This window comes from Xyrauchen texanus, chromosome 23 (genome assembly GCF_025860055.1).
Source record: "Xyrauchen texanus isolate HMW12.3.18 chromosome 23, RBS_HiC_50CHRs, whole genome shotgun sequence".
NCBI classification, from domain to species: domain Eukaryota; kingdom Metazoa; phylum Chordata; class Actinopteri; order Cypriniformes; family Catostomidae; genus Xyrauchen; species Xyrauchen texanus.
Genome location: NC_068298.1, coordinates 10,987,580 through 11,009,256, shown reverse-complemented (window position 1 = coordinate 11,009,256; position 21,677 = coordinate 10,987,580). Strand labels below are relative to the sequence as shown.

The 21,677-nt window shown below is 38.2% G+C and overlaps 1 protein-coding gene across 4 annotated transcripts in view; it reads right to left on the bottom strand.

Moving 5' to 3' along the window:
- Window positions 1-20,503, bottom strand: part of med12 (mediator complex subunit 12) — a 46,381-nt gene extending 25,878 nt beyond the window's left edge. For 2 of the 4 annotated variants that reach the window (XM_052154820.1, XM_052154823.1), the window contains exons 1-21: window positions 20,341-20,503; window positions 19,264-19,368; window positions 18,958-19,149; window positions 18,597-18,756; window positions 18,227-18,402; window positions 15,818-15,928; window positions 15,128-15,400; window positions 14,880-15,026; window positions 11,875-11,974; window positions 11,508-11,644; window positions 11,201-11,332; window positions 10,850-10,976; window positions 9,589-9,818; window positions 9,156-9,215; window positions 8,860-9,030; window positions 8,616-8,760; window positions 5,321-5,439; window positions 4,034-4,177; window positions 2,321-2,484; window positions 2,086-2,217; window positions 1,748-1,975 (exon numbers count right to left, since the gene is read on the bottom strand). In XM_052154820.1, the coding sequence (XP_052010780.1) occupies window positions 1,748-1,975; window positions 2,086-2,217; window positions 2,321-2,484; window positions 4,034-4,177; window positions 5,321-5,439; window positions 8,616-8,760; window positions 8,860-9,030; window positions 9,156-9,215; window positions 9,589-9,818; window positions 10,850-10,976; window positions 11,201-11,332; window positions 11,508-11,644; window positions 11,875-11,974; window positions 14,880-15,026; window positions 15,128-15,400; window positions 15,818-15,928; window positions 18,227-18,402; window positions 18,597-18,756; window positions 18,958-19,149; window positions 19,264-19,368; window positions 20,341-20,442 (3,155 nt within the window). In that variant the 5' untranslated portion in view covers window positions 20,443-20,503. The remainder of the gene's footprint in view (window positions 1-1,747; window positions 1,976-2,085; window positions 2,218-2,320; window positions 2,485-4,033; window positions 4,178-5,320; window positions 5,440-8,615; window positions 8,761-8,859; window positions 9,031-9,155; window positions 9,216-9,588; window positions 9,819-10,849; window positions 10,977-11,200; window positions 11,333-11,507; window positions 11,645-11,874; window positions 11,975-14,879; window positions 15,027-15,127; window positions 15,401-15,817; window positions 15,929-18,226; window positions 18,403-18,596; window positions 18,757-18,957; window positions 19,150-19,263; window positions 19,369-20,340) is intronic. The other 2 variants (XM_052154821.1, XM_052154824.1) reach the window with 1 other exon arrangement.
- Between the last annotated feature and the right edge of the window lie 1,174 nt (window positions 20,504-21,677).

Below are 21,677 nucleotides of genomic sequence, written 5' to 3'. Positions count from 1 at the left end.
GTCAAAATAATAGTACAGAGAATTATTTATTTCAGCTTTTATTTCTTTCATCACATTCCCAGTGGGTCAGAATGCTATTTGGGAGCATTGCCTTTAAATTGTTTAACTTGGGTAAAATGTTAAGGGTAGAGTTCCACAAGCTTCTCACAATAAGTTGCTGGAATTTTGGCCCATTCCTCCAGACAGAACTGGTGAAACTGAGTCAGGTTTGTAGGCCTCCTTGCTTGCACATGCTTTTATATTTCTACCCACAAATTGAGGTCAGGGCTTTGTGATGGCCACTCCAATACCATAACTTTGTTGTCCTTAAGCCATTCTGCCACAACCTTGGAGGGATGCTTGGGGTCATTGTCCATTTGGAAGACCCATTTGTGACCAAGCTTTAAATTCCTGGCTGAAGTCTTGAGATGTTGCTTCAATATATCCACATAATTTTCCTTCCTCCTGATGCCATCTATTTTGCGAAGAACACCAGTCCCTCCTGCAGCAAAGCACCCCCACAACATGATGCTGCCACCCTCAAGCTTCACAGTTGGGATGGTGTTCTTCAGCTTGCAGGCCTCACCCTTTTTCCTCAAAACATAACGATGGTCATTATGGCCAAACAGTAAAGAAAATTTCCCCATGGGCACTTGCAAACTGTAGTCTGAATGAGTCTCCTTCCTGTATGGTATCATGGCTGCGTTGTCCCATAGTGCGTACTATTGTGTACAGATGAACATGGTACCTTCAGGTGTTTGGAAAATTGCTCCCAAGGATGAACTAGACTTGTGAAGGTCCACAATTTTTTTTCCTGAGATCTTGGCTAATTTCTTTTGATTTGCCCATGATGTCAAGCAAAGAGGCACAGAGTTTGAAAGTAGGCCTTAAAATACATCCACAGGTACATCTCCAATAGAATCCAATTAGACTATCAAGTTGCGTTCACACTGCCAGCTACTTTGTCGCTGCATGTCGCCAGTGGCTGGCAGTTATGTCACTAGTGGTGTGTATGGAGAGTCTAAACAGCACTGTTTCTTTACAATTAATATTATTATTAAAATATTAGGATCACTTGAGTTCTACCATCTTCTCTTGTATTGGCTGTCGCTCCCGAAAGTCGCTCTTCATTTGCATAAAGTTAATCATTTCTCAATTTTGTCACATTGCTGGACATGCCCACATCCGGTCGCTGTTGCTCATGTTGCCGGAAGTCACCAGCTCTCATTGAAAATGAATGAGATGAGGTCGTTTTTTCACTGCGTGTCGCTGCAGTGTGAACGCAGCTTCAGAAGCTAATTGAGATGTTGCTTCAATATATCCTACACAAAGTAGATGTCCTAAACAAGTTACCAAAACTATATTTTGCTAATATGAAATATGTGGAGTGGTTATAAAATTAGTTTTAATAAATTCAACCTAAGAGTATGTACATTTCTGACATCAACAATAATTTATTATATTCTGTATATATTTATTTACTGATCTACATTGCTTGGCAACTTTAAAAAGCCTAAACAAGTTAAACGAGGCTAATTCACTATATTGCCTGGAAAAACCTTTATGCTGATAACAAAATGAATTAATCATAATTACCTATTGAATAGTGGTCTTATTTTATTGCTATTTGTTTTAAAATAGCAAGGCAATTCTGCTTCATGCCTTGTCTAACAAAAGCCCTTTATTACAGTAAAGTAACTTTAATACATAGCCTCTAATAGCTCAAATTTATATACCCAATCATATATCAACAAGATCAGGCGCAAACCTCTCAGGATCACGGTGGTCTACGCAGACATCCATGAGCACGTTACACACAAAGCTGTAACGGTTGGCTGGGCCGTCGTTTAGGATCTTTCCCACCATGGAGTGGTTGAGGTTGTGGGCAGTGGGATTAGCTATGGCATCGATCATGAACATCTGATCCCACAGCATGTTTGAGTCTGACGGGTCAATGTTCCAGTAGATGGAATTCTTCACCTTTGAGCAGAACTCACTGTTGGAATACACACAAAACAGGAAACCATTGAATAAAACTTCTAGACCAGGAAAATTGAGATATTGAACCCATATAGGGAACTAGCAGCATGTAATCACTGCTATCACCTGAAAATCTCTCCAAACTTGCTCTTCAGGTGACTGCAGGACGTGTAGAGGTCGTACAAATAGGCCAGGATGCAGCGCTCTGCTGAGGAACAGTCTGCAGGGTTCACACCAGACTTCACTACAATCCGCAGCCTGTCACATTACACATTCTGTTATGTATCTCTGATTAACACATATCAAAATAGGTTTATGGCCTGTCCCATATCATTTAGCCCATAAGATTAAGATGACGTACCCATCGAAGACCTGTGCTGTCTGGTCAGGGTTGAGGATGAGACAGGAGTGATATCTCCGCAGAACAGCCACGATGCACAAACATAAGCCAGTAGTGTAACTGCCCGCCAGGTTGGAGGATTTCAGCAAGAGTTCTGCTTCCACCAGACTTAATTCATTCAGCAGCTACGCAAAACATATACAGCTGTTAAACATCACTCTTCCATATACACAATATCAGTGTCATCACTGCTACAAAAGCACACAACACAGTTTATGCAGATGTTAGCATATGGTATTGTATCGAAATGCAAGCCATTACACCAACTTTACCATACTAGTATTATGCACTTTTAAAAAGACAGTTCACCTTTTTTGTAAGGATGTTCTTATCAGGACTTTTATTGCTAATACCGATCACCGATTTTTTTGTTACCTGATCGGCCGATACTGATAATTTCACCTTTTACCAGGATCACGGTCATTACTGACTATATAAGCTTTCTGCATACTGTCACTATTAATTTAATTTTCCTCTTCCCAGTAATAAATCTTTGCCTATATTTTGCTGACAAAAAAAGTTTAAAAGGCTCATTAAAAAAAGCTTTTTTAATAAGACTTTACAACAAGTATAGGCCAACAAAATGTTTTGCTTAGAGTCAAACTGAAGACAAACTGATAACCCATAGGTGCAATTACACCTAATGTGACAAAAAAAATTTTTATCCCATTTTTCTCCCCAATTTGGAATGCCCAATTCCCACTACTTAGTATGTCCTCGTGGTGGCGCTGTTACTCACCTCACTCCCGGGGGCGGAGGACAAGTCTCTGTTCCCTCCGCTTCTAAGACAGCGGAGACTCACAGCATGTAGAGGCTCATGCTACTCTCCGCGATTCACGCACAGCTTACCACATGCCCCACCGAGAGCAAGAACCACTGATCAAAACCAGGAGGAGGTTACCCGATGTGACTCTACCCTCCCTAGCAACCGGGCCAATTTGGTTGCTTAGGAGACATGACTGGAGTCACTATTTATGGATTCGAACTAGTGACTCCACTTTTTCCACTTGTTGCTGCTTGAACTTTAATGAGGGGACCACACGATCTCTCGTGTCATGAGGGCAAGAAATGACAAGAAAGCAGAGAAAGAGTGCATGTTTCTGGACTCTTCAGGTGCTACTATTCTTAACGCTTATTATTTGGGAGATATTTAATCAAGATTTTTGAATTACACCATTACACCACTATCTTGTAACTCGCGTTATTACCGAGATGCCTATACCAGCAGAGACAAAAAGCTGCCACCATAAACGACAAGGACAGTTTCACAGCTCGCGCTTATCTCCCTTCATGTGTGATATGCCACAATAACAGTACAGTATATAAACTTTTCATATTCGCCATACCTTTCCCACTGCATCGTTCTTAACTGCTGAATCAAGTTTGTTGTCTTACAACACTATACCAGTATTCCCCAGATTCCGTGATACCATGACAGTGCTGTTGAAGTCTTAAAGGAGCCACGTCTTTTGCAACACGAGCGATCGGTTTATGCGATCGGCAAAACTAGCCAGTCATAAGACGTGAATATCTGCTGATATCGAACAGAGGAAGATCGATCGGAGCATCCCTACAATTTTGGAACAACGTTATCATTTTTGTCCATACAACTATGGCACACAAGAAACCAAACAGAGAGTCAAAAATAATATAGCAGAAAGCAGTTCCACATACCTGTATGGCAAAATCAATGAGGCCACTAATATTGAGAGAGTATTCCATGAGATCAAAGATGAACTGGATGTGTTGAACCAGTGGGAGGTGATAGGACATCCCTAAGGCAAAGCTGGTGATCTGTTCCAGAACATTCCTGGACACCTTTAAGAACAAAAAACACAGATATTCAGAATCTATGAAAAATATACAGCAACTTGACCCACCCTGACAGAGGTCAGCTAATCAGAACAGAAGTCATTTAGATGAATAAGGCACAGTAACAAAAATGTTTTTAAATTGTGATGATCAGAGGGTGGACAAAAGAAAAATTACAAAATTACTGTTTTTTTTAGTAAAGAAACCTTGACTAGCATTATTAAATGGCATTGAATGGCATTAAATATGGCACCTTTGATGCAACATGGATCTAAGAATGCTAATTTGAAAAAAATAAAATAGGGGTGTGAATCTTTTGGTTAAAAGCAAATCGATTCGATTCACGATTCCTAGGCTTTCAATTAGATAAAAAAAAAAAAGTTTTCCCAAATTGAGAGCATTTCAATTAATGATTCAATTCTGTCATTTTCAAATGCATTTATAGGATTCTATAAATACTTCCCCTACTTAAGATTCTTATTAAGATTATTGCACCAAAGACAGTTTGTCAGAAAACACATTTGAAACATGTTTCTTGAAATACAACAGAGTGCAATGTGCTGGTAAAATATTTTAGAGCGAAGCATAACTACAAAATTATTCCATATTTAACTATAAATATTGCATGACTTTTTTTTCAGATATTATTAATTTGCCTTACTTTCCAAGGCCTGGGAAACACAATTTCAAAATTTCCTAATATTTCCACTGTTTTCCATGACCATGGGCAACCAAAATCAGTAAAAACATCCAAATATTACAGCATTAATGTAGCATCTGACTACATTTAGTTTCATCAAGGCACATATAAGGAAAAGAAAAAAAGCAATATTATCTAGATATCTAGTCCCCAACAAAACAATGATGGCATTAATTATCTTTAAGAAAATAACAGCAAAATTTCCCCACAATTAAAGCATTTTATTTCAGTTGTAGCTTTGAGTTGTGTTGAATTGTGATTAATTCGATTTTTTGCATTTTATATTGGATTATTGACCAACACTAACAATCCTCGATTCAAAAATCATATTTCAAGGTCGATGCAAATAAATTGGTAGGATTAATAGATGCATCGAAAATATTTGTGAATCGTTACACCCGTAGTAAAAAATAAAGTATCAGTATTTTATTGATGTGAGCTGGAATGACCTGAGAGGTGACCTGGTGCTGGTCAAAATGTGAGAGGTGCTGGAATTTAGAGAAAATGTCCTCAGCTGTGGGGAAGGCCTCCGGTTTACTCCTCTTCCTCTTCTGTCCTTCCTCACCTCCTGAGAAAATAAAACAAATGACAAAAATCAATGTCTACACTGCACTCAATGGGCTCCGAGCCCTAACAGGATTTCTGAAAGATGGAATGCAGTAATTGCTATCAGAGTATAAAAGCACCCTCAACCTGCGGCGATCAATCAACCACTGCGGTCATTGTCTGTCAAATGGCTTTTTAAATGAAAACTGTGCAGATTTGTGACTTATTCATGCACAGAGCTGCCACAGGGTGACAGGTCAGTGTTCTGCACCATGCTTGAAATAGTAATAACCGTGGGTTGAGCCATTTAATGTCAGAACCAAGGCAATGCTCAGTCTGATACGAGTGAAATAATGGGAGGTTCAATTACACCTCCATTAAAAGTTTCAGCAAACGCAGGGTTGCTCTCTCACCGGGGTAGAGAGCAAAGCTTGAATATAATAAGTCAATGATTGCTTTTAGCATCAAAATGGGGCTTCAGTGATGAATATTCAATGATGGCAACACAGATTGTGAGTCAAAAAGGCTGTTATTCATGGAGGGAAACAGGAACAGAGAAAGAAAGAAGAAAAGAGAATAATGAAACTGTGTGTTATAGTCTCGATTCTGTCCTTGGGAAAAAAAACAGACAACCAAATATGTCACTCCAGCAGAGCAGAAAGGAGGCAAAACTACACAAACACAGTAAACACTGATGGGTGTCTGTCACCATTCAGAACAAAATGACTTGTGTTACATTCTAGGGAAAGTATTAACCAATTGACTAGTTGATCAGTAAAATAGACTAGTTTAACTAGATTGTAGCTTTTTATTTTGAGGGAAGATGCTTTAAAGGGGGTGAATTAAAGTGATTGGTCATTCAAAAATGAAAACTCGTTTACTCACCCTCATACCACCCCAGATGTGTATGACCTACTTTCTTCTGCTGAACACAAATGAAGATTTTTAGAAGAACATCACAGATCTGTAGGTCCATTCTGTCCAATTGAATGGTGGCCAGAACATTGACGCTCCAAAAAGGACATAAAAGCAGCATAAAATTAAAGACTCCAGTTGTTTAATCCATGTCCCCCGAAGGTATATGATAGGTGTGGGTGAGAAACAGATCAATATTTAAATCCTTTTTTATTATAAATTCTCCTCACTGCCCAGAAGATTGCGATATGCACGAAGAATGTGAAAGTGGAGATTTATACTAAAATAAGGACTTAAACTTGATTTGTCTCTCAACCACACGTATTTCGCTTCTGAAGATATGGATTTAACCATTCACGTGTATGGACTTACAGAGCTGAGATATTCTTCTAAAAATCGTTGTTATTCTTCTAAAAATCTTTATTCGTGTTCTGCAGAAGAAAAAGTCATACGCATCAGGGATGACATGAGGGTGAGTAAATGATGAGAGAATTTTCACTTTTGGGTGAACTATTCCTTTAAGAGAAGTTTAAAACGCCTGCTTTATCCATGGGTCTCCAATATGCATTTTTGAACGGCCGATGCCGGTATCCAGAGAGCAGGGTGGCCGATACAATGTAGATATATCACACAATTTAAAATAGTAAATAAACATAAAATTGCAACAAAATTAATAAACTCTTATTTTGCACTAGATTTACTCAATTTCACACTAAACTTTAACTTTGTAAAAAATAATGAAAAAAAATATTGCATTTTAAATGGTAGATAGCAGTTTCTTCCGATTTTCACATTTTAGTAATTTATTTGCACATGAAGAAATTGTTAATATATTAGGAAGAAGGAAATGACAGAACACACAGTAGTCCAGCAACCATGGATGGCATGTCCACACTAGCAATTGCATTTTCTCAAATAATACCAAATCAAATCAATTGCACATACAGTGCCTAGTGAATATGACATTTACTTATAGCACACCTGAAGTGCTTTTACTTTGAAGTTGCACTTACACACTCCTGCGGATCCAGCGCAAGCAGCAATCTCCCGACAGACGGCCTGGATCGCCTGCTTGGATTGTCAAGGAGTGACTGACCGTCATGATTTGTGAATCAGAGAAACTTTTTTTCTGAAGTTTTGATTCTGGCTGATAGAATACGTGCTTCAGATGAAGATATTAGATGAGCACTTGACGGGAAGATAAAATGAATTACATCATTTTAAATGAGATATCTGCATATTTGCAGATGGTATGCAATAGAAGTTTTAGTGATATTTGCCTTTTTAAATAAGAAAAGTTACAGAGAACTGTTGAGTAGAGACTGTTAGAATATGTACTTCAGAGGAAGATTTACAAGCATTCCACAGGATGCTAGATCTGCTGAAGTTGTGAGGTTTATTACATCTGTTTAAATGAGATATGCACATATTTGCAGACGGTATATGATAATATATGATGAGTTAAATGTTACAGGGAACTGTTGAGGAAAGAGAGGGTGAATGAAACAGGGGAGTATTTTAACATTATGAGCTCAAACGCGTCTGCCGCGGCTCTGTTATGCGGACCGTTTAAATGACACTGTGTTGCACACTGGTCTGTTATTGTAGTAACACAATGGCACGTGACAACAAAACAAACCATGACTGGTTGTTTACATGTATCAGTTGCTTCACATGCAAGCAGGCAATTCTCAGCACCCTCAAGAAACAAATCGGCCAAAGGGGGAAATTTATCGCGCGATACTGATAATTAAAACATTCTGAATATTGGCCGATTTATCGGCCACGATGATATATCCATTGACCATTACTCCATAGGTTTTTCTGTGAGAACTATGATAGTTTTATGCAATTACCGGTAACTGTTATCGATAATGATGCAAATGAATATATTTGGCCATTGCGTCACATATTGCTTTTTTTTTTTTTTATCTTTGCGACGCACAATCCGGCCATTTTGAAAACAAAGAACACGTCCTACGTACTTACCCACTAAAAATGGCCCAGATCAGGGTCTGGAAGATCATAATTATATGGGGCTTCCTTAACCACACATTGTTGTTCTGAGAATCCAGAACTAGTCAGTTTTGAAAATAAATCCCTTCTTCATACCACAGCAGTGAATGTGGAAGCAACAAGCTATTTTCTCATTAACACAGCTTTGTGACTCAGAATAAATTATGCAGTTAGTCAACTAGATCTGAGTAATGACTCAATGACTCAAAAACCTAGAATGTTTGTGCGAGATGATCATTCTGAAAGAGGCGGTTGTCATTTCAGCACCTGTCTCTGCAGTACTTTTGCGGTTGAGAACTTTCAGGATGTCTTTGGTGATCTTCTTGATGGCGTGTCGAGCCTCGTCTCGCTGCTTGCCAACTCCATACAGAACCACCAGACGTTGGTTACACTCATGACTCGCGCTTTCCTCCTGAACAATGACCAGGTTAATTAGAAACTGACATGTTTTGTTTAATTGTACACAATAACTTGTAAAAAATGATAATCCATAAGGCCTTTTAGAATTTACCTGAGGAATGGGGAAGTGAGTGGCATACTGTATGTGGCGGGGCTGCTCGTAAACCAGGGGGAAGGCAGGGTCCATACCCTTGGCAGTGTTTTTGCTCTCCTGCTCTGGGGCAGGTTTTTCTGGGGAGGGGCTTCCCTTGGACTCACAGTGCATTGAAGGGGAAAACATCTGCTAAAAGTTTGCAAGAGAGAGTAGTCAAGTTAAATAATAGCTCAATAACAAAAACAGCAACAACTGCTATTGATAAAAAACAGGCAAGAATACTAAAAAGTACTCTTGATTTTTTATTTTTTTACCTCATCAAAATTAGCGCTAGAGTTGTGATCTATCTCCATTGACTCTGACAGGCCTGTATCCTAAAAAAGCAATAAAGTATGCATACATTCAACCAACCAATCACATTCCATTATATTGTACATTGAAAACGAATATGTCAGAATTAGCATATTTCATACATAAAAACATTAGAAAAAAAAAAGATCCATAAGACTGGTGGGCAATTTTCAAGTGAGTTCTAGAGATACAAAAAAGTTGCTCCTCGTGGTTAAATTGTACTTATGTAAATAGAATAAATTATATTTAAAGTTGTTGTTACTACATCATATGTTCAGGTCACATTTAAAATGCCCACGTTCCCGGTTAAATTATGTCCTGACATGTGTTCATTCATCAAATGCAGCGCATTCTCTAAAAGAACACAAATTTAGAAGCAGCTACAGAAATAGTTACCTCCATTTTAATGCTGCTTCCTGCATCCTGTTCTTTGCGCTCTGATTCGTCAGAGGGCTCATCACTGGGGGAGCGTGGGCGAGGCAGATGGGAGTCGGAGGCCAGGTCGCCGCGGGAGATGAGAGTACACATGTAGATGTTGTGGGAGAAGACGTCGTGGCGGATGAGCTCGCAGAAGAGGAGTACAAGATTAGAAAATTCCACCCGCTCGCTCTCATTCCCTGGCTCAGCTTCACAGACACACGGACAAACAGAGAAAAGATCCAGTTACTCAACATACATCTGCTTTTAAATGTATAAACCATCTCTAAAAGATCTAACCGTTACATGGATAGTTCACCTAAAAATGTAAATTCTCTCATCATTTACTCTCCCTCATACCATCCCAGATGTGTACAACTTTCTTTTGCAGAACACAAAAAAAGATTTTTAAAATAATATTTCAGCTCTGTTGGTCCTCACAATGCACGTAAATGGTAACCAGTACTTTGAAAGTCCAAAAGAGACACAAAGGCCGTATAAAAGTAATCCGTAAGACTCCAGTGGATAAATTAACATCTTCTAAAGCGATATGATAGGTGTGGGTGAGAAACAGATCACTATTTAATTCCTTTTTACTGAAAATCTACAAGTAACTGTCACTTTCACATTCAGCCACCTAATGGTTGGGGCCAGACAAAGGTGGAGATTGATTGTAAAAAAAAAAAAAAATGTACTTAAATATTTTTCTATTTCTCACTCACACCCATCGTATTGCTTCAGAAGATGTGGATTAAACCACTGGAGTCTTATTGATTACTTTTATGCTGTTTTGTGTGCTTTTTGAAGCTTCAAAGTTCTGGTCTCCATTCACTTGCATTGAATGGACCAAAAATTCTGAGATATTCTTCTAAAAATCTTTGTTTGTATTCTGCAGAAGACATTCATACATATCTTGTATGGCATGGGGTGAGTAAATGATGCTATCCCTTTAATGATACTGCAACATAATGTGTTTCATCACATTGTCAATAGACATTTTACACAAAATTGAATTAAAAAATTAAATAAAATCCAGTAACCTTTTTTTTTTTTTCCCCGAACATGATAACTGGACCCCACTCACATTCAACATGATGAAGTCATGTGGATTTTTTTTTTTTTTCATCTACTGGTTCACTTACTATTTTAAAACAAATAGTAGGCAGTGTACAATGCATACTGCACAGTATTCAAGAAGTAGTATGCTAATATTCCATTTTAAAAATGGCCATTGACTTACTGAGCACAGGGGCCTGCGTGTCTAAAAACTGCAGTAGAACATCCTGGAATACAGGCAGAGTGGCAGCAGACAAAGACACTGATGACACAGAGCCCTTCTCATCTACAACCTCTGACTCTCCACACCTCTATAAACACACACACACACACACACACACACACACACACACACACACACACACACACACACACACACACACACACACACACACACACACACACACACACACACACACACACACACACACACACACACACACACACACAGTGTCAGAATGTAAACATTTCCTGTGAAACTCCACTGTGTAATTAGTGCATATGAAGCTATTTTCTCAGAAGCCAGCAGTCTCACCTCTGCCTCTATCTCAGTTTGTCTCTTCTCCAGGAGTTTAGCCACCACCATGGCTCTGTGTGGCCCAGACCTCTTACAGGAAACGGCCCACTCACACAGCAGGGTGACCACTGCATCATCGTCTGGGCTCATCTACAGTTACATCAGCACAAACAAGAATTAGACTTTCAAAAACTGTCTTTGCAATGAAACATTAATTAATGTCATGAGTCTTATTAAGATAACAGAAACAGACTATATGGTTTCACATTAAGTTGTTTCTGATCCAGTGTCTTTTGTAGTTTTACTGCTGGAAAAGAATAAGAACCTCATGTCCATCTTTGCTCTGTCCTGAGCCAAAGATTCGGTTATACAGCGAATCCAGGGAATTGCTGAAGTCTGACTTCTCAAAGCTGTGGTTATCCAAGACCTCCAGCGTATGCAAAACTCGGCTGATAGTAAAACCTATTCCAGAGACACACATGCAAAGTTAATGTTCCATTCTACAAGCCATACTAGCAGAAACATAGGCAGTTTCGGAGGGTGAGAGGGGAGGTATTGTGTTTTCTGTTGGGTGTGCATGAGACTCATTAATCAATATTATAGCCCCTTAGCACATAAGTGAAACTCAAGAGCAAAAACACAATCCCCTTTCTTGCTAAAACGGTGAAGACATGTATGCCCAGTTGACTCACCAGCTGATGTTTCCTGACACTTGTCGAAGGACCAGCGGAATTCCACCGCCTGTCCTCTCTCTTTGATCTGCTCTTCAATCTCCCTCACCTTTACCCGAACCTGGAAATTACCACATGCATTAACAGTTGAAGTCAGAAGTTCAAATACACCTTAGCCAAATACATTTAAACTCTATTAATCATAGAAAACATTCCCTGTTTTAGGTCAGTTAGGATCACTACTTTAATTTTAAGAAATGTCAGACTAATAGTAGAGAAAATTATTTATTCAGCTTTTATTTCATTTATGCATTTGGCAGACGCTTTTATCCAAAGCGACTTACAGTGCAATTATTACAGGGACAATCCCCCCGGAACAACCTGGAGTTAAGTGCCTTGCTCAAGGACACAATGGTGGTGGCCGTGGGGTTAGAACCTGTGACCTTCTGATTAACAGCCCTGTGCTTTAGCCACTACGCCATCACCACTTATTTCTTTCATCAAATTCCAAGTGGGTCTGAAGTTTACATACAATTTGTTAGTATTGTAGCATTGCCTTTAAATTGTTTAACTTGGGTCAAACTCTTTGGATAAGTTGCTGGAATTTTGGCCCATTCCTCCAGACAGAACTGGTAAAACTGAGTCAGGTTTGTAAGCCTCCTTGCTTGCACATGCTTTTATATTTCTACCCACATCGGATTGAGGTCAGGGCTTTGTAATGGCCACTCCAATACCATAACTTTGTTGTCCTTAACCCTTGTGCATCAATTAAAAAAAGTTACACATAGGTTCATTATGGACAAAAATGGCCATGTCCAAAAACTGTCATAAAAATATTATAGATTTATATTTTTTTCCACTTTCACTGACATCATTTTTTTAACCAGCATCAGCTCTAATCATAATGACCAAACATTCATTCATTTTTAGAATTTTAACCCTTTAAACGCTGGTTTGTTTACATAATGCCACTGTTGTTTTTAGGAAAAAATTAAAAATAGTAATTATTTTCAATTTAATAGATGCTAAGCAGAATTTTTTTCTTTGATTATTAGAGCCTCGGATATGTCAATGATTAACAACAACATTCATTTTGATGCTTTCATATTTTTTATGCAGTATCAGATTTTAAAAAAGCTACCACTTAGGTCCATAATGGACAAAAATGGCCATGTCAAAAAGTGTCATAAAAATATTATAGAATAATATTTTTTCTACTTTCACTGACTTATATTTTAACCAGCATCAGTTCTAATCATAATTACCAAACATTCATTTATTTTCAGAATTTTAACACTTTAAACGCCGGTTTGTTTACATAATGCCACTGTTGTTTTTTATAAAAACTATAATAATTATTTTCAATTTAATAAATGCTAAACAGAATTTTTTTTATTTTTATTATTAGAGCCTCAGACACATACAAACCACACTCTGAAATCCATACCAACACACTCACACAATTATATATTCATAATGTATCTAATTGGCTCTATAATATGCATAAGCCAAAAACAGCAGAAAACAACAACAAAAGCGATGATATGCCAAACCTGAAAAAATGGCACGATCTGATAAAAAATATTTAAAATGTAAATTTTGAAGCCTTGCCAACATAATGAAAGCATGTTAAACAAGATTGCATAATTTTATAGTTAAATGGCACTGAGATTAAAAATCGCAGTTTTAATGGGTTTCAATGTGCCATTTTTGTCCAAAACGACGCTAAGAGGGAGTATTTTGTGTAACTAGTGCAAAAAATATTTTTTTAAAGAAAATAGGGTGAAATATTAAAATTCCATGCAAAATTTTATGCAGTTAGCATTAACACAGACAAAGTTATCAAAAAAACAAAACTGAAAAAGCCAAAAATGTCCACAAGGATGCACAAGGGTTAAACCATTCTGCCACAAACTTGGAGGGATGCTTGGGGTCATTGTCCATTTGGAAGACCCATTTGTGACCAAGCTTTAACTTTCTGGCTGATGTCTTGAGATGTTGCTTCAATATATCCACATAATTTTCCTTCCTCATGATGTCATCTATTTTGTGAAGTGCACCAGTCCCTCTTGCAGCAAAGCACCCCCACAACATGATGCTGCCACCCTCATGCTTCACAGTTGGCATAGTGTTCTTCGGCTTGGAAGCCTATCCTTTTTCCTCAAAACATAACAATGAATATTATGGCCAAACAGTTACATTTTGGTTTTATTACACCAGAGGACATTTCTTCAAAAAGTAAGATCTTTGCCCCCATGTGCACTTGCAAACTGTAGTTTGGCTATTTTTATGGAGTATTGGCTTGCTGAGCAACCTTTGATGTTATGTTGATATAGGACTCGTATTACTGTGGATATAGATACTTGTCTACCTGTTTCCTCCAACATATTCACAAGGTCCTTTGCTGTTGTTCTGGGATTGATTTCCACTTTTTGCAAAAAACTACGTTCATGTCTAGGAAACAAAATTAGTCTCCTTCCTGAGCAGTTTGATGGCTGCGTGGTCCCATGGTGTTTATACTAGTGTCCTATTTTTTTGTACAGATGAACGTGGTACTTTCAGGCATTTGAAAATTGCTCCTAAGGATGAACCAGACTTAAGAAATTCAAAAACAAATTCTGAGGTCTTGGCTGATTACTTTTGACTTGCCCATGATGTCAAGCAAAGAAGCACTGAGGTTGAAGGTAGGCCTTAAAATACATCCACAGGTAAACCTCCTATCAGAAGCTAATTGTCTAATTGTCTAAAGGCTTGACATCATTTTCTGGAATTTTCCAAGCTGCTTATAGGCACAGTTAACTTAGTGTACATAAACTTCTGACCCACTGGAATTGTGATTGTCAATTAAAAGTGAAACAATCTGCCTATAAACAATTGTTGGAAAAATGAATTAAATTAAAATAAATGTCCTAAACGTCAAAAATATAGTTTGCTAATATTAAATCAGTGGAGTTGTTATTGTACTTTATATCAGTACAATAAAGTGCAATGTAATTAGATCATGAAAAAATATGGCAAAGTCAAACCTGCTGGTTAAAGGTGTTGTTGCCCCCTGGCATGGGCAGGTTAGAAGGGGCGATGGGCAGTAGGTCTAAGGGGGAGCCTGTTTTATTCCGGCTATCTGTCAGAGAGTAGTGCCAAACCAGAGCACTGGGGCAACACAACACAATACTCTACAGAGGGACAAAAAAAGCAAATACCAATGTCAAGAAAAACTTAATGTTGAGAATCAAAGACACGCACCTTGAATATATAATCAAAACATATGACATACCTGCAGCATACAGCTGAGTCCAAAAACTACAGGCCTGTGCTGAGGGCAGATGTAGAAGTCAGTGAAGGGGGTCTGGGGCTGGTTGCCCCCTGCAGGCTGGGAGGTGGGGGTAGGGGGAAGAGGGTTCCCCTGCTGTGCTGAAATGCCGTGTGCCGGGTGCCCGCCAGGACCAGGTCCAAGACTGCCATCACTCAGCAGCAAATTGAGGCGGCGTGTGCAGAAATAAGCCAGCCGTCTAGACAAATAGGCTGACTGCACAAACTCCCCAGAGTACTGAAGAAACAATGACAGCAGTAAAAGTAATCAAACTTCATTCAGAAAATTACAGTGTTATTAACAAGTCCATATGGAATCTACAAAGTTTCTTGCCTTTTCGGTATTCATTTGGTGAAAAACATCTCTGGAATTTGGTGGAATGGATTAAGTCCAGGAAATGTTTGATAAACAGAGTGAGAGCACTCTTACTGGTAGCTGAAATTAGCCACAAATAAACTATGACAAAAGGAATGGGAAATGAATCACAGCCATTCCAGTTCTGCAGAATTCTGCAGAGCTTTCTGATGAAATCCAAGGGCAATTTCCATGCAGGCTTGGTTCTAAGCTGTTAGAGTGCTGCATTTCAAAATTCATGACTTGACAGCTCTTCTACAGTCAAACAGAATCATGTAGCATCATCCTGGAGTAACTGACCTGTAACAGGAGTGGCAGCAGCAATCTGAGGAGCTCATCTTCTCCAGGTCTGATCTTCTCAAAGCACTCCAGCACCCAGGTGAGGAACTCATGTCTATCTAACATGCCATCCTGTCCACACAGAAATGAAGCGAAAGTGCTGTAAGCATTTTGTTTTTGTATGGAATGGTGAGAAGAAAATATTTAGTTAGCTTCAGCACGGAGCCTGTAAGGTTCCCATGTGATACAGGTTTAAAAGATTTGGTGTCAGATTTGCACGTGACATGCATAGTGTTAATCACTGGACAGCGCGAGCACAAAGTAGGTTCATCAGCACTGAACGGGTGAGTCCCGAACTGTTCTTGTGCTGCGGCCGCCGGATGAGCTGCGTGGGATACACTAACTTGTGTTAGTGTATCCCATCCACAACAGTAAATGGCAGCTCTTGATAGTTTCGCCGATAAGCCCACTATACTTGACCGACCGGCCAACTACTCGACCAGCCCACTGGGAAAAATCCCGGTGTACCAGATGGCAAGTCCTCCCCTGGAGTGTATTAGTTGAAGAGGATCATTTTAATGCAGGTTTAATGCCATATTGAGGTTCATAACAGTCATCAGTTGAGTGCTGTTTTTGCTACAGTTGGGTTTGACCAAGACATACTGCTCAGTGACTGCATCAATGATATAAACGCATCGATGGAGGGCGAAGTTTTGGAATGAGAGGCATATCTATTTCAACAGCTCAGTCTCCTGGAAGTTCCAGAACAGCTAAAATCAATTACAGCACCATGAATCTCATACACTGGCAAAACAACATTCCTTTTTGCAACTGAAAAAATCTTACATCATAATATACGAGTACTTTTAGATCCCAGCAATGGTATAAATCATGATAGATATTTTTATGCAGGAAATACCATGCCCAATTTAGGACAATCCAGCAAATTTTCCTAAGTCATCGTCTGATATGATTATTTTATCTTTTTATATTAAACGCGATAGAAAAAACAAACAAAAATGTTCTTACAAATAAATACTAAATCTCAAATTATTCAAACAAAAGCACTCAAGTGTAAAACACTATAACACAGATAGTTCTGATTGGATGGGTCACATTTAAAGCCGCATACAATATAAACACCTGTGATTGCACATTAGTTGTGTTACAATACTTTCTCCTATCCCAGCTTAACAGGCAGAAACAACTCTAAGGGCCCATTTACACTTGGCCACTTCATGCATTTTCACTCATCAGATAGCCATTTGATTGAATGAGCTCATTCCATTTACACCTGACCACATCAATGCGTCTCCGCCAAATGGATATAAATCCGATCTTCAATTCCCACGCTATATGCAAATAACACTTCTTCACAAAACTCACTTCCATGATTATGCTACTGCAGGCAGAAAAATTAAAAGATGTGATTTATTATTTGATTCCAACTGATTTTGAACAGTGCACATGTATTTCGCCCCTATGGAATTCTCGTAGGTAAGATGCGTCATGCATGTCAGCTGCATTGTCAGTGTTTCGTTTCAGTTTCTTCAGTGAACTGCATAAAATAAATTATGACAAAAAGTCCTGTCTTTCCTACAATGTGCATCCTTGTCTTAATTTGTTATTATTTATTTCACATCGCGAGACCTATGCAAATACTCTGTAGGAGATGTTATATTTCATGTATATTATGTATATTATATTCAGATATTTAAATTGGATTGCAATCTGTCTCTAATGCGTTTCATGATCGGATAGCTATCTGATCACTAAAAACGCATGACGTTGCCAACTGTAAATGATGCACAAGTAATCCATTTGTAGAAACATTTTCTCAGAAATTGTAAACACTGTGTTTCTCTGGCGTTATAAAAATTGCAGTTTGCTTTGAGTGACCTAAATTGATCCTACACACCAATACTGACTCAACCAATGGCGCCGAGTTGGGGACGGGATTATCTGTTTGTTTGATCAACAAAAGACGGGGACGTCATCAGAAAACTGTTTTGAAAACAGTTTTATTTTTGCAATTCTGTTCGTTGACGCTATCATCAAATAAATTACACACATCAGCTTTAATAAGGAAAATTGCGACATTTCTTGACAACCAACAATTCCTGCTTGATGATAACTTTATCCTAATGGGATAAGCGGAGTCTGTTTTATCACATTTCTCAATGTTTCTTTGTTGATTTCACATCTAAATAATGTGAAGCAGTCCTGCCAACTAAAATTCATACATTCCCAACTAAAAACCATACATCTAAAGCTACATAAACAGTCTACAATAATATATTGACACATCTATTGTGACGCTTACAAACCGGCATCCTGCCCAGCTCAAATGCACAGCATTCAAATTGAACCGCATTTTATATTAACTGAGACAAATTACAGCATCTTTAAAATAAAATCGGGACCACCTACCTGGAACATGAACATTGCTAGTTTCTCATTGTACTCCCACTGTTTCATGGCAGTTTCCACCTCCGCAGGAGGAGCCGGCAGAGGTGATCCACAACCCTGGCTGGGAGATTGCCTGTAAAACTCTGCCACCTTCTGCAGCTGCTCCCAAAGGTATTTGGTAATTATCTGAGTCCATTCTGCAGAACCCAAATAAAACCAGAGAGGCATTTCAGCACAAAGCCCCATTACACAGCACAAGAGCAGATTACTTTTTAATCTTCATTTAGGGATTAAACAAGGACAGACAAAAGTGTTAAAAGTTTTTTTTTATTATTATATGATCACCAAAAAAAAAAAGAAATGTCAAGTTTTGAAAAATTATTTCACTAACCTATGCAAGGGTCAATGACATGCCTCTTCTTCACCTTGGTTTCAGTTATGGCAGCATGATATGCACAAGTCATTTTAATCATCCAAGCAGAACGCATCACTGGCACAGAGTACTTAGCGAGGTAGCCAAACACTTCCTCTTTCTTGCTGAAGATTGGAACCTAGTGTGCAAACACATCCCAATTAGACTAATAATGCAGAACACAAGATAATAAGTACCACTTGACCTTTTACTGTGAAATTAAGTACTGCTTTGGGGTTTGTAAGATATTAAGAGAGTGCTCTGGACCTCTTCCAAAAAACAAGCAATATGTTCCAAGTTCACAAACAGCAGTATGGGATTTAAAAGGATGAAAGCAAACCTTCTTAGCAAGCAGAGTTAGAGGTTTGGTCCCAGCCAAGTCTGTAAACCAATTATTGATGGAGCTCTGCGACCTCGCCGTGACCAGCCAGAAGTTATCCTTCTGATTGACCTGTGGCTTTCTCTTCCCAGTATCTGGAAACGTGTTGCAGCGCAACTTCTCCGCAATGATGCTGCTGAAGTTCGAGCTGATCTGAAAAGCAGAAAGTAACAAGAATCCAGCATGTAAATGAACAGGGATTTCACTGTACTAAACGGCATATGCAATGCATGCAAATAATCTCTGCAGTAGCATGAATAAACTTACCTTTGAAGGGTTAAAATTGACATTTTTAGCACTGCCATGTTCATCGCCTGATACGGCTGGCTGGTTGTTAAATCCCTGTTTGACGTTCAATGCTGTCAACTCATCCTAATCAACAAGAAAGGCCTCAGTTACTACATGGCTCATGCATAATACGCTAAGAGGTTAGGGAATGCATGCATATCTCTTGCTCATAACATTATGCTCTTGATTTAATCAATTGTCAATAAATACATAAATTACAAGTCTATAACATGGAGCACTCATAAATCAATGGGACAAACAAGGAGTATTAAAGTCTACATGCAATACTGTGAAATTAAATTCTTACCTACGAAAATGAGATTCAAAATCAGATCGGTACTTCATAAGAAAGCTTTACTTGGGATCTTTAAGACAATTTAAATTTTGTATACTCAGACTTGCGAATGAAAAGAACATGTAATGAGATGCATTTTGAGCATCATAGGCGCGTTCATCATGTTTATAAGTACAGATGACTGTTTTACAAAGCTGCTTCCAGAGACTATGATACCCAAAAATGCTGTCTAGGTAGAAAGCTCAGTAAGTTTTGAGAAATAACCATGATATCACAAACAAATCAACGCACAAGCAGTTGTCAACAAACATAAACACACAGGCTCACTCAAAAGAGCTATGTGACTGTTTATATCTTTAATATACTAAAACTTCGGAAATATAACCCGCACATTTAAAATATACAAATATATGTAATAAATGACATCAGTTATGTTTAATATATGGCGCTTTTATTTAATCTACGTTCGTGGGTAGTAGTTTTAAATAAATTCCACTCAAAACCACGCACCTAAACGTCTTTTTTAGAGCTGAATTTTAGCCTTCAATTACATTTTCTTCTATCTGCATCACTGATTAAGGATAGAAGACAAAATATCGGAGTCATACTTTATGTATTCCAGTTAGCAAACCGAGCCGTTTGCCTTCAGTTCATTGTTATTGGCCGTTAGCTGAAGGCAGGGCCTGATCTCAAAACAGTCTCCTTTTAAACTATTTAAAGATTAAAATGTTCCCACACAGGAAGAGAGAATGCCGACTAACCTCTTTTTGTTTCGGGTCTTGAGGATAAACGTCGGGAGGACCGAGTCTTGGCCGTTTGAGAGGCCTGTGTTCGTAGCACAGTATGCCGAAGGCTGCCATCATCCCCGCGGCATGTCAGCCCGGTGTGTGGCCGATCCTGAGCGCTGTTGCTGCGGCTACAGCTCCGCTGCTTCACCGCTGCTTCCGTTCCGGGAGAACGACGCGGAAATACAAAATAAAAGCCCCTCCGCTTGAACCACTGGAACTTCTTTTATTATGTAGTTTGTAGTAGTCATGGATTTAGCATAGAATGGACTTTCAATATTTATATTAGACAAACGTCAAATTATAGTATACTATCAAAACTAATTGGCTTACATCCTTTGTAAAAAATAAAAACAGCCTTTGGTTCCATATCCCTAGCAACATTTTTATGAAACTAGGGGGCATCAACATCCTTATTAGATGTGATTATGACCTAAAAAAAAAATCCCTATCAAGTTATCAGATTTTCATCAACAGGTATTATTATATTGGAAATTGATTTACAAGCACAATTTTAGTCCTCATACCATCCCGTTATGGAATAGTAGATATGTGGTGTGTAGGAACAAATCTTTATTCTACAACAATTGATATGAGAGAGGAATATGGTCTGTGATGCACCTTTTGGAAAATACAGGAATCATTATACCTTTTGAGACTTTTTGTTAAAAATGTAAGATAAATGACCGAAAACAGTATGATATTTTTATCAAAGCAATCCCACAATCTATCATTCAAATGTCTTATAGTTTATGTCAAAGTAATGTAACTCCTTATCTTCCTAAACTCTTGTTGAATGGACTAGCTCTTACTAACCTGAAATTGCCAAACATCACAATCTGGAAAGCTTTTGTTAATGAATTATATCCATTTTCTTAAAAAAAAGAAAAGAAAATAAAAATCCAATATTTTTCTAATTATGAGGTTAAGAAATTAAGAACAAAATATTTTACATTTCCAATCGTACCAAAAGCAAAGGAAGTCCACTTTAAAACTCTTAACGGAATATATGCTTCTGGAGAGCTTTTAAGATGCAGATTTGGTCTATATCATAACAGTTGCTCATTTTGTGATGAACAAATTGAAACAACAGAACACTTATTTTATGAATGTAAATTTGTTAATGCCTTCTGGGAAGATTTACATTATTGGTTATTTCCTAAATTTGGCCATTTCTCTGAATTAACAAAAGAAAATGTGATATTTGGTGTATTTGCCAAAGAGAGAACACATGACTTAGCAATTAACATAATTATTATTCTTGGGAAATTGTTTTTACATAAAAGTAGATTCATTAAAACAGTACCGAACTT